General features: G+C 44.6%; 1 protein-coding gene across 2 annotated transcripts; it reads left to right on the top strand.

Annotated features, from left to right (window-relative positions):
• The first annotated feature begins 327 nt into the window (after positions 1-327).
• Positions 328-12,319, top strand: vps37c (VPS37C subunit of ESCRT-I). 2 transcript variants are annotated; one of them, XM_085779760.1, is made up of 5 exons: positions 328-848; positions 1,271-1,380; positions 5,289-5,460; positions 7,377-7,459; positions 8,309-12,319. In XM_085779760.1, exons 2-5 carry the CDS (start codon positions 1,288-1,290, stop codon positions 9,035-9,037), a joined length of 1,077 nt encoding a protein of 358 aa, XP_085635886.1. In that variant the 5' UTR covers positions 328-848; positions 1,271-1,287; the 3' UTR covers positions 9,038-12,319. The 2 variants fall into 2 exon arrangements, with proteins under 2 accessions (XP_085635886.1, XP_085635894.1); XM_085779768.1 differs by having other exon boundaries at positions 1,247-1,380.
• The last annotated feature ends 710 nt before the right edge of the window (positions 12,320-13,029 follow it).

Genomic DNA, 13,029 nt, shown 5'->3' with positions numbered 1-13,029 from the left:
TTAACGGTGGTGGTTATTACATTATTGGCTGACGCCGGATGTTCATCCACTGACGGTGCAGTGGCGGAGCGACTCTGGCAGTTTGGACTGGAACATCCGTCACATACTGTAGGGGTTTCCCTTATACCAGCTGAACACAGGACTCCACCATTACCCCGTCGTGTGGGGGAACAGCGAAATGACAACGACCACATTTGACACAGCTGCTGCGAAATACATTTGTAAACCAAAACTATTTAAAGTGTATGACTCCAGAGTATTGTTTCACTTCAGCGCTGCTGTTTTGCATTATTTTTAATTTCGTCCGAACACCCCTTCAAAACAAGGGGGACTTGGTTGGTTCCCAAAATGGCGGCGGTTTCTGTCAGTGAGGAGTGAAACTTTTCTTATTTTTGGTGAATATTCGTCACTTTTCCAAACCGCTGTGTCGACCGCGGTCGTGTGTTTGTTTGAGTAAGGTTCACCGGGACACAGAGGCGTGCGGCAGTGGTGGGTAGGACCGGCCAACGGCACCGTGGGCTCCGTTTTTTGATCGTCAAACCGCTGGGCTTCCCTCGAAGTTGACGGTGGCCGAGTGCCTGACATTGCGATCATACCGACTGTTGTTGTTGTTGTCGTCGGATCGATCAACGCGGAACCGTCGGTCCACACCGAGCCACGACGAGAAGACACCTGCTGTTTTTTTTATTTTATTTTTGGTCTGTGTTTGTGTCGAGGACCGAGTGAAGGGGCCGGTTGGATATCTCCAAAGGGCCGTGTCACGTCAGCTGTGAGTGGAGGAAACAGAGAGGTGGTGTTGGATGTCACCACGGCGCAGTGTCAGGCGGGATTTGGTTTGCTAGCATCGTGTAAGTGTCAGCTCGTTTATTTCAGCCTCACCTCTCGGTGAACAGCAGCTTGTTCTGCTCCGGTGGCTGCTGTGTCTCTCACTTCCCTCTGTTGTATCTACGGGATGACTTTAATATGCTAACTAGCTGCTAGCCAACTGTCTACATGTCTTACTACTACTAAGAGAAATAGTAGGCTACATGTTAACTTACATGGGTGTAAACTTTACAACGGAGTGGTTGTAGTAGGTGACATGGTTTTGCTTTGTTTTGATTTTTTTTTTTTTAAACCATGGCCTGATAAGTTAGAGACTAATAATAATAATAATTTACTCAAGGTTTCGGGGGATTTTAATGCAGAAGTTAGGCATGACTGTCCACTTTCTGTTACCAAACACCGTTTTTTTTCTTAACTTCAGTTTCCTGCTTTCTGTGATAAACAGCCATCCTGGCAAATCAAATGGAGAAGCTCCAGGACCTGAACCAATCAGAGCTACAGGAGCTCCTGGACAACCCGGAGAGGGTGGAGTCTATGGCTCTGGAGTCTGATGAGGTAAAAAAATAAATAAATAATGTTTTACTTTCCATCTCCACGTCTGGGGCTTGGTTTTCAAGTCCTGAACCTAACTAGGGTCATTTCAGTGTTGCTTAGAGTTAGACTACATGACGCCAACATATCACAGCAGCTACTCTTCCTAGTGTTCATTAGGTATAGCATAATACAATACACACTGCTCACAGTCAAAGGCAGACTGTAGTTAAAACATAACATAATCATAACAAATAGAGTTGGGAGGTGTCTCGGGCATCTGCAGTCAAAGTCCCATTCAGTTTTTCCATTGACTATGCATGTTAGTTAAAGATGGTTATAGAGCTTGTTTGGCTTAGATCAACATGCAACTTTCCTTGACGCTGTGGAGAAAACTGAAAATATGACGTGCAGCTGAAGTCTCGGCCAGTTTCTATCCAAGTTAATAGCCATAATGTGAACAGTTTTGAACGCAGCACCGTCTGTCTGGGTAATTTTCCATGAGAGGACCGGACGCTAATGATGGAGAAAACAGGACATCTCAGAGCTTGAAGTCTGGTCACTGTAATATACAAGGCCAGTAGAGTGCCCTCTTTCTATGTTCACTAACTATCATTGAGGGCATTATATAGAAATATGATATAATGTAATAAAAAATCATGTTTTCATCAGTTGACAATATTGTGTGTTCATTAGCTTACAAAAGGCCTTCATGCCTAGATTAGGAGGATCCTCTCTGTGTTTTTATGTTCCCTGAAGGCTACCATAGATTTTCCTACTCACTTGGGAACGGAGGAGGGAGGGGCTAAAATGCTAAAACTGAAGGCAACTGGACTTCTCCTTGTTGCCTTTGATTTTAGTACTTAACAACTTAACACACAATGACCTTCATTACTGAAAACCTTCACAAGACAGGAGGGAGGGGAGTGTTATTCAGCTGGTTAGAAATGCAACCTCAACACTTGATGCCACTAAATGCTCCACATTTTCTCCAGAATGAGAAAAACACTTCAGGAACTGAACTGGTCACAGTTCTACTAAAGTCACATTGTAGATAGACGCACACATAGATAAATACTTGATTAATCCCCCAGGGGAAAAAACAGGTGACCAGCAGTTATAAACACAGTTCATAGTCCAGGTCATTTAAAGGTCTGCAGATCAATAATTACAAGACAGCATTTCAAAATGTTATATAAAATAACTGTTATCACCAATGGTGTCCTTATGACTGACATTAGACTGGACAAAAACTTAAGTTGCACCTAACATACTTTTAAGGATAGATTTAAAATTATACACACAATTTTATTGGAGTGATGTGTTAGATAAGTGAATCCCAAACATGGCTTTATATCAAAAAGAAAATTGGATGAAACCTGTCCCAACATACTCCTTCCTGCTTCAGGTCTGGTTAAAAATTAATCTGACTTGCCATTAAAAGTCTTTTTGATTTATTTGATGAGAGCAAATGATTAAAAACAACACAGTGCTTTTTCATCAAACCAGGGAGTTATCAGTGACTCAGAACAGAGATCCAGTTGGGATTTTACCAGAAACTCTCACCGGTTTAACTTTATCTCCGGTCACATATTTTCAACACCATTTTTGGGGGCTGCAGAAGGACTTACACCTTTTTAGTTACCATGTTTTTTGTGTTTCAGCCATGACGATCCATTGTCTAAGCCGGGTGATGCCCTCTAACTTGGCCTCTTTGGTTTCATTAATAAAGACATTGTGTATATTTATGGTCCAGGGTTGGTGCTAATTGTTGTAGCTACTGCTAATTAGTGTGAGCGAGTAAAAAAGCCACATCAAGAAAAATATATATATTTTAAGAAATAAAGTAATGATCGAAGAGAATAAAGAAGGATTTTTAGGTTGACTGTTGTTTCAGAGACATTGGAAGTTTTAAAATGAGGAATATAGATCCTCATTACCCTGCGATCAAGGAGGTGCTTCATCTTTTGGCTCACTCATCATCATCATCATCATTAGCATCAGGCTATTGAAAAGATACGTTGAAATTGTGTTGATAGACTAACAGTAGTTGCCAGAAGTAGATCAGGCTGCCAATGAAAATGTTACATTTTTAATCCTTAAGATATAACAGCTATATTCTTGTAACATTATGCTTTTTTGATATATTATGACTTTATTATTGAAATTTAATTTTTTCCCTTAATGTGGTCTGATTCCTAAGGGCTGAATGTCATTCAAAAAAAGTGGTTGTTGTACTTTGGCAGGTGTTGCGATTGTGTTGAGATGTGATGAGTCACGATGTCAGGTCGAATGTTTTGACTTTCATTTTCACTGGAAGTTTATAAATACTAAGGCGGTGGGGATTTTGGTTTTGTGGCTTGTACCATCATATTCCTTTACATCAGAATTTGACTGTAGACCAGAGTGTTTACTTACATGGAGATCGGTTATCTAAACACACAGCTGTGTGTTTAGATAAGCAGAAAGAGGCTGTCCTGTATGCCTTTATTCACGGGTCACGCAGAGAGAAGCCTCAATAAAATGTAAATAGATGAGTTAATAAAATTCACTTCTTGTGCAGTAGTCATAAATGAATGAAAGAAGTTTTTGTAGCAGGCTGTAAACATGTTTGTTTGCACTGTAAAGATGGACGTTTCAACATGGGGATTGACTCGATGCTGGAGTCAGACTCCAGTGGTCAGAAGAGGAACTGCAGTTTTTGTCACTCGTGTGTTGGCATCTCAGCATTCAGTTCAGAGATGTGGTTTGGTTGCGGCCATGTCAGACCACTTATTGTTTCAGTGGACTGATTGTGTCGCCTGATAAACTAGAAACTCTATAAGTGTGTAGAGATAAAGATGAGGCAAAGATGGACCCTAAACTTCAGAGCGCTGACAGCTGGAGTGATGTGTCTGTATTTGATTGACAGCAGCTGGAGCTGCTGGAGAATGAGAATAAAAAACAACAGCAAGAACAAAATAGATGTTTTATAGAGTGGTTGTGTATGGAGGGCTCTTGTTTACAGCAAATGTCATACAGTAACCATATCAAGATCATAAATATAACACGGTTACACATTAACATGGAAACACATTGGCATGACATCTGGGTATAGGTACAGACCGCTGTGTTACAATACAGACCACTACGGATACGAGTTGCTGAATTTTAATCCCATGTTTCTCGTTTCTGTTCCTATGTTGGACCAAATATGTGACCAGTTCTCAGCTCCACATGGAATAAAAGCGTCATCCCTGGTTGTAAACCACAGTATCACTGTTAGACAATCATTTGTGCAGAATGTCTTGATACTTATTTTGCTGTAATTTTTTAACCAGGAGGATGAAAACCATTAAAAAAAAAAAAAATATATATATATATATATATACATCATTACACAAAGTAATTTGTATGTTATTTATTGTTTTGCTGTATCAAACCTCAGTGCCATCACCAGGTGTCACAAAAAGACGAGTGGTCCGGTTTGTTTTGTGACCAAATGGTTAGTTAGGGTTAGGGTTTTTCTGATTTAAATCTTCTTACTTTTTCTTTGAATCAAAACTTAAAATGCTTTCAATTTTTTTTACACTTATTGTTACATTTTTTCATTATGTGTATTATTATTATTATTTTTTACATTTATAAGTGTATGTATGTGGGTACACAAGAAACCATTTCTCTAATATTAACTTAAGCTTAATGAAACTGTCTAAAACTTAAATCATTCATTAAATTAAATCATTAAATCAGAAAAACCCTAACCCTAACTAACCATTTGGTCACAGAGCAAACCAGACCACTTGTCTTCTTGTGATACCTGGTGATGGCACTGAGGTTTGATACCCAGTGTTTCATATCACAAAATGATATTTGCTCTGATGATCAGTCTGCGTTCACTAAGTGCCTTTGACTGTGAAGTCGACTGACGCCTGTGGTTTCTCCTCCTCCAGATACAGAACATCCAGCTGGAGAGAGAGATGGCACTGGCATCTAATCGCAGCCTGGCTGAGCAGAACCTGGACATGAGGCCGCGTCTGGAGACACAGAAGGAGCTGCTGGTGGAGAGATACTCCCAACTAGAGGCTGTCAGAGAAACCTACAGACAACACTGCTCTGTGAGAGGTGCGGTCACGACAAATACAACCACAATGTCGATTGTCAACACTTAAGTTTGACAGCTATTCGTACACAAAAGACGGATCTGATGCGAGTTTCACTCTCTGAGGAACGAAGGTTTGACTGTTGATGTAGTTGTTGACTCTCGAGGTCGAGGAATGGGCCAAACAGATGTTGATCTGGAGAACCTCACATCTGTGTGTCGTCTTGTCTCACCTTTTCTACTTCCAGCTCTTTAGGGCGTCCATGAGTAAAGTCTGTAACAGGTATATGACCCTTGTCCACTAGCGCTACGCGGCTCCACTCAACTCTACAAATTTATTTTTGCGTTTGGATAGCACCTGGTACCTGGTACTTTTTTAGTAACGCCTCGGCTGAGTTTCCAGGCGAGCTGAGCCGATACTAAAACATGATGTCAACCGACTGCCGGCCACTCATTGGCCAGAGTGACGTAACTGGAAGAGTCGCAAGCATGACATCCGACACACACAAGAATCGAACCAGCTATTTTTGAAAACACACTGGCAACTGCGTCCACTGATCTGTACTGCGCAGAAAACCACACGGTGGTCCGCAATCGAGGTGCAGATGAGTGTGTTTGGAGCTGACGGGAGGAGCGAAAGAAGAGGATTAGACGATGCGACCGTAGCCGCCGTGCTATGACGGCCCCGCCCACGTTGAGGAGGAGCTATGTCATGGAAAATGACCTAAAAAGAGGCGAGGCGAGTCGTGCTGTAACTGTGTAGTGGAAAAGGGGCATTAGATACAACAGCAGTTAACGAAATACCAACAAAGTCAAGATGTGTAATCAGTACTTTGGTGTCCTGCTCACTCCAAAGGTCAGAAGCTCAACCAAGGCAGACCTGCTTCATGTAGTCCAACATTTAGAAACAGATATTCTGTCAACAACAGCCCTGAATGAGTCCAGAGTCCACACCTCAGTATTTCTTTATAAGAGTAAACTACCTTAGTGTGCTTTTCTTGTATGTTGACTGACTGAAGGGTGGGCCAAGACCCCTGACAGTCAGTGACCACCTCCTTGGTCGTGGTCGTGTTGAGAAGGAGACAGTTCTTGTTGGCCACTGTTTAGATCCCCGTACTCCTCGTCCAGCCCGTTCCTGACACACACACCACACAATAACTGTGTCATCCAAGTAACGTCTGGATGTGGTCAGAGTTGTGTTTAAAGTCTGTCGTATATAGATCGAACAGGAACAGGACCAGAGCAGCTCCCCAGTGGCGCTCCAGTGCTGCTCCTCACTGTCACTGAGACAGTTTCATTCTGAGCATGACGTACTCTGGTCGTCTTGTCAGGTTATCCACGATGAGAAGCAGTGCCCCCCCCCCCCCCCCCCCCTTACCTTTGAGCTTGTCAACAGGGTGTTGGTTTGTCCTGTGAGAAATCCAGATATATAACTCTCACGTGGCTCGTCCAAGTGATAATGGGCCTAAAAAGGACGACGTCATCTACTCCACTATGTTCCTTGTGTGCAAACTGTAGATGGTCCAGTCGAGTACGTGTTCGACCGGTGGAGGAGTAGCTGGGCCACAAGTCTGTAGTGATTTATCTCAGGCATGCACTTGTCTAACAGCCTTTGACAGACAGTATCCAGGCCTGCTGCCATTTCCTATCGAGCGCCGCCCTCACTTCCTCCTCTGTGAATGACGACGAGAGACTTTTTTCCTCCCTGCGACGAGTCAAGTTTGACCTTTTGTATTTATCACAGCCTGTTTTTTGATCGTTTTAATCGTCTCAATCACGTTTTTAATGATGTCACTGCACACAGGTGTCTTCAGTCTGTCGGTGAACAAAACCAGTTTTTCCTGTGACCTGCTGTGATGTATTTTTAACATTTCTCTCTCCGTCTCCCTCCCTCTCTCTCTCTGTCACTCTTATTCCTGTTCTTCCTCTTTTTACTCAGATGGGATGGTGGGCGAGGTGTCTCCAGAAGCCTTTTTCACCAGACTACAGACAGAGGGCGGCAAAACAGAGGCAGAGTCAGAGGTCAGTGCAGAGCTATTAGACACACACAAAAAAGAAAATGTGTACGTTATTCTCAGTTAACAGTCTCATCATTTCACTTAAAGTCTCAGCAAATTATAATGAGTTTGTAGGCTACACAAATGAGGTGTCAAATGTTTGGGCAGGGTTGGATCATAACAACAAACAACAGTTTGTTATACTGACACTTTTACACAAATCCTACAACGCATTGCAAACTGTTGTTAAGTCACAGGTAGGTTACAGTTCATACAGGTCTTACACTGTTTGAATGAGAAAGAAGACATGAGTTGTTTTTAATACTGAAAACAAGACTTAATACAGAAGAACTATGTGAGAGGTGGGTGTAAACCAACTATACTTTTTTTTTATGAGATGAGAGATGGTGAAACACTGTTAAAAAAAAACACAATAATATATATATTTTTTCTGTGAGAGACGAGACTATGGCGGACCCAAACGAGACTGTGGCGGGCCGCCATAGTCTCGTTAAATAATGGGAAACACTGCATTAGTAAGAAACACAATGAGACTGTAAAGGTTTTAGAGCTCATTCCTGCGACACTCTGTTGTGCGTCACCTTGAAGTGCGGGTGACACAGACAAATAACGGAGCTCAAACGGCCCGTGACCGACCATTGTCTGACGCCATTGTGACACTTCTGACGTCAGCGACACTGACACAACAAACTCTGACGGTACAAAGACCGAGATGTTTCCTTTATTTACTGCAGACTGCTCCTCCTCCTGGGCAGGGACGTGCTCAGCAATAACCACCTCTCCTTCTCTCTCTCTCTCTCTCCCTCCCTTGTCCTGTGTGTGCGTGTGTGTGCGTGTGTGTGTGCGCCTTCAGGCTCTAGCTGATGAGTTTCTGGAGGGCTCTCTGTCGCTGGACTCCTTCCTCGAGCGCTTCCTCTCGCTGCGATCCCTCGCTCACAAAAGACGGGTCCGGATAGAGAAACTCCAGGAGATCCTGCGCCAGAGGAGCGAGGGCAATCCCGTTGCCATGGCGTCATCGGCGGGCATCATCGGCCAGGATTCAGCCGCCGCGCCCTCGCCATGGAACCAACAGACGACGACATCGACCACGACGAATCAGCAGCTGCCGAACTCCAAACCTCAGTCCTCCAGTTACCAAAACACCTCTCAGCCGGCGTCCTCCTCGTCCGCCGGCCTCCCCTACAGCCCCTACCCCGTCACCCCGCCCAACCCGCCCACTGCGGCGGCAGCAGCGGCAGCAGGCCCGGCCAATCCCCCTTCACAGTTCCCGCCCTTCCCAGGTTCTGGTTCCCCCTTCCCCGGGGCAGGGAGCTACCCCGGCCCCAGACCGGCGTTCGGGCCTCCGGCTGCAGCGGCGGCCTGCCCCTACCCCACCCAGCCCTCCTTCCCGACCCCCCACCCCGGCTCAGCGTTCGGCCAGTACACCCCCAGCCACCCCCAGAGCAGCACCGCCCCCTATCCGGCCTCCTACAGCTACGGCGGCTACAGCTACCCCGCCGGGCCGTCCTATTCCAATTCTCAGTCACCAACGGGGCGACCCGTCTACAGACCAGGATACGGAGTTCCTCAGCAGTACTCCTGAAAGCACTACTGCTCCTGTTTCTCAATTCTTCTTCTCAATTCTTCCCTTCTTTGCTGTCCTCACTCCCTCCCTCCCTCCTGCCCTCCCGCCCTCCCGCCCCACCTCTCTCTCTCGTTCCCCGTCTTTTTACCTTTTCTACCCTCCCTCCTCCCGTCTCCCAGATTTAAGAGGTGTCTCGCTTTACTTCTATTTGTTGCACTATTTCTCTCTCTCTCTAAATATCAGTCTGTTGATCTCTCTCTCCTTCCTTTTTCCTGTCTCCGTCACCCTACGACCCACCAACTCCCCCCACACTAGTCTCAGGTTGTAGCGTTGTGTTTAAATGTTAAAAACACTTGTATTTGACCATTCACACACTCACACTCCTCCCCCCTTTGTGCATCGCTTCCTCCCTCCTCCTCATCCATTTCAAGTGTGAGTGTATGTGCGTGTGTGTGTGTGTGTGTGTGTGTGTGTTGCTATTTGGCAATCAGAAAAAAAAACCTTATAAACACACAAGTGCACTCCCCCCCCTGACAGTGATCAGTCTTTCTAACGCTATCAGTGTCCAGTTGTCGTCTGTTTCTCGTGAGAAGCAGCTCGTAATGGAGGGTCTGCGTCCCGGTTTGACCACGAGGGTCACAGAGCACATTTAAAAGGTAAAAAGTGAATGGCTTCTATTAGGGGTGTGCAAGAAAATATTTCACTTTAAAAATCACGATTCTGTCTCTACCAGTTCAAAATCGACTTATAAAAATTCCTAAACACTGATTCATATTCTTCAGTTTTGTAACGCGCTGATTCACAGTTTTTTCTGACATGAGTTTCTCTTGCCAGGTCGAGAGAAGGTGTTGTGTTGGTTTGCGCTCAGGTGCTGTGGCATGAGCGAGGCCGTGTGGCCGAAGGAAACGTATTTTATCACGTCGAGGGGAAGAAGCAGCTCGATGAGACTCATGTTATCTGCAACTTCATACACATACACTTTAAAGGTCTGATCATCAGTGAAGACTTTGTCGTGTAGAGAGCTGATTAAAAACAAATCAAATGGTCAAAGTTGTCATATTGACATTTAAGGTGCATTGATTGATTGATCAATAGATGTTATTGACACAACAAAACATTCCAACCTAAAGGCGTCAGAGTCGCACAGTGAATTGAATCATTAACAGGCATTAAGAGGCATGACAAAGTCGGACTGTTAAACTTGGACATATAGAGCGACAAAAATAAAAGAAATAAAAGACATATCAGTGGTTTTTTGAACTGAGAGTCGATGTTGAATTGAATAGTGGAGCCGAGAATCGAAGTCTAATCATGAGACTTTCTTAAATTGTGCACCCTTAGCTCTTATATTAGGTTGTTTTTAGATGCAGGGTTTGCAGGGAATCGTGGGCCAGTTGCACAAAACTAAGGGAAACTTTAGTTTAACTCCCTCAGCAAAGGAGAAATGAATCCTTCAATAGAAAAAAACTTGAGGTGTTTTGTGCAGCGGGCCCCGGGCTCTTTAGCTGCTAAATGCTCCACTGTGTCGACCAACTGCTCTCTCACTGTGTCTGTCTGCTGTTTTCTGCTGAGCAAAGCAACAGACAGGCTTTTACAGTTGTTGCAACATCTGGAAAAAGAGGCTGAACAGAGCGGGGCTTGGTTAAAAAATCCAACACGGTGTGCTGAAGGACTCGGCAGTGCATGGTAGCAACGGTGTGTGGGTTTGTCTGTCATTATAAAATGATTACTACTGCAGCTCAAAAAAAAAAACATGCATGGTCTTTAACAAAGCTTCCCATGCCGTTTGTAGAGCATTAAAATTTTAAAACCTGCCCCATGCTGTGTCTCCATTCATTTATCTAAATAAAAAAAGGCAGCTGCACAGGTGGGCAGCTTTTTTTTTTGTCAGTTAGTTGTGTTTGCTTACTCCTCAACAAACAGCTTGCTAGAGAAGGCACGAAGGGAAGGGAGGACTAGCAGATGTTTGCTGCTACACTCATTAGACACCTGACGGCTCATTAATGCTCAACAATAGACGAAGCCTTCTGCCCAAGCTCTGCGTTCATTTCCAGGTTTTCCAAAATCTAATCGTAGCCGGTTTTTCAAGTATGAACATGAGCATGAAGGACACAAGGGGGCGAGGTTGTGTTATGTGTTTAATTGCTTCTCGTGTTCTCCTTATCTAGAGGTAAATCTTTACCATGTCTCATTGTCAGAAACCTTTGACTCTGAGCCGCCCTCTACTGGCTGCTCTGCATAAACATCCATGCAGGTGGAAATGACGCATGGATGTGTATGAGGCAGTGACTGTTAACATCATTTGAAAGGGAAGTCTGTATTTTCACAGGTAAAGGGAAACGCATGGTCTGATCCCACCTGTACAACAAACCCGACACCTACTGAAGTGAAATAGTTCAGAGTCTCAGCGGTCCGTTGACCTGTAGGACGTGGGTAGTTGACCGATAAACTTGTTTTAGTGCAAAGAGACAGGAAATGAGTCTTAGTTGTGTTTGAGGCGTTACGTCAGGCCTGGAGCGCGCGCGCGTGTGTGTGTGTGTGTGTGTCCACACCGGCTGCGTCTCCGTCTCTGCATATAGAGTTTGCAGGTGACTCCAATGTTGTTGATTTTCTGTCGTCATAGTATATTAATATAAAACGTCACACGTCAAAGCGTCACTGTCTTCACATGCAGCTCAAAATGGTTCAGATATATATTTCTATTTATTCACTGTGTCTGTGTCATATTCAGATTCAGCCTAGACATAGAAAACAATATCGGAGGTTGTCTCATGTAATGTTGCTGGTGCGATGTGAATATGACCTCATCGTCGGGTATTTCATGTGGCAAGACGCCGGTCCACTCTTATCTATGGACATGTGGCCAAAATGAATACGCTCACACCACACATCCAGTGTGTCGCTGGCCTGAACAGTGATGGTGTAGACGGTGTGGTGGTGGTGGTGGTGGTGGGTTCGTAGCGGGGGAGGTAGCGGCACCACGGCTCGTCCTCTAGTAACACGACGAGTAGAGACAGTGACTCTAGGACTCACACAATCGAACTGTTTCACTCCTTTGTTTTGTAAGTCTCTCCCCCCTCAACACTCCTCCACCTCCTCCACTCATCCTCTCCATCACTCTCCTCCTCCTCCTCTTCCTCCTCCTCCTCCTCTCCATCACCTGCTTGCTGAACATGACCTGATGCTTGACAATGATAACCAGAAGAAACTTGTCTTAGTTTATAAGTTCACACTATCAGTGAGAGTACATGTGCTCTGTACAGTTTAATGGGGTTTGATGAAAATATGAAGGTTGCCGATCAGTTCTGTGTCAATTGAATCGACTCAAATGACTAATCATTGGGGGGGGTTTCAGTTCTGAGGTTTAAGAAGTAGATACCGCCTCTCTAAATTATTTTATGTTTTTTTTTCACACATCTACTCCCTGTGACTTCAGAGCACTTTTCTAATGCTAGCACTAGCTGCTGTCGTAGCATCCCAGCCCCAGCTCACAGCATCGTCACTGAGGTGGGACATGAATCTGTGGTGCTCTAACTATGTCAATCTTAAGTGCCAGTGTAGTCGTCACAGTCAGAGTTTCTGTGTCTTGAAGTGAATCAAAAAAAAAAAAAAAATTGGTCGTCCCAGCCACTAAAGTACTGTTGTGCTAATTTACACTCCAATGTTGTTTTTGTCTCTTATTTTTCCCATAAACACAACAAGGCAGAGGAGGAAAGGAGCTCAATGAGACAAACCACACAGCAGTCAGCAGAGAGAAAGAGGGAGGGGAGAAAGGGAAGGCACCGACACCACAACACACAGGTTTTGTCAGCATGTCATCTCCACGTCATGTCACGTACTGTTCGCCAGGACAGTAGGAGCCATCATCAGTGCCTCTGCAGCATGAAGCAGTGGCCAGTGTTACTAATTTGATGAGAGACTTCCTGGTGTCGGTCATCATCAGTAATAATGGAGCTTTCGTCCGCCGTTGTTTTTCTCCTCGGGACTCATTGTGTCACAGTTTATCCACC

Source organism: Trachurus japonicus, chromosome 1 (genome assembly GCF_045865225.1).
Source record: "Trachurus japonicus isolate A0001 chromosome 1, Traja_1.0".
Lineage (NCBI taxonomy): Eukaryota > Metazoa > Chordata > Actinopteri > Carangiformes > Carangidae > Trachurus > Trachurus japonicus.
The sequence above is the reverse complement of the archived record's forward strand: the minus strand, read 5'-3'. Positions and strand labels throughout refer to the sequence as shown.

What these genes read in the sequence shown, in the direction of transcription:
- vps37c (XM_085779760.1), top strand. Translation starts at nt 1,288, where the DNA reads ATGGAGAAGCTCCAGGACCTGAACCAATCAGAGCTACAGGAGCTCCTG. An exon ending in TGGCTCTGGAGTCTGATGAG is followed by an intron (nt 1,381 to 5,288) that starts GTAAAAAAATAA and finishes CTCCTCCTCCAG; the next exon opens with ATACAGAACATCCAGCTGGA. An exon ending in AAACAGAGGCAGAGTCAGAG is followed by an intron (nt 7,460 to 8,308) that starts GTCAGTGCAGAG and finishes GTGCGCCTTCAG; the next exon opens with GCTCTAGCTGATGAGTTTCT.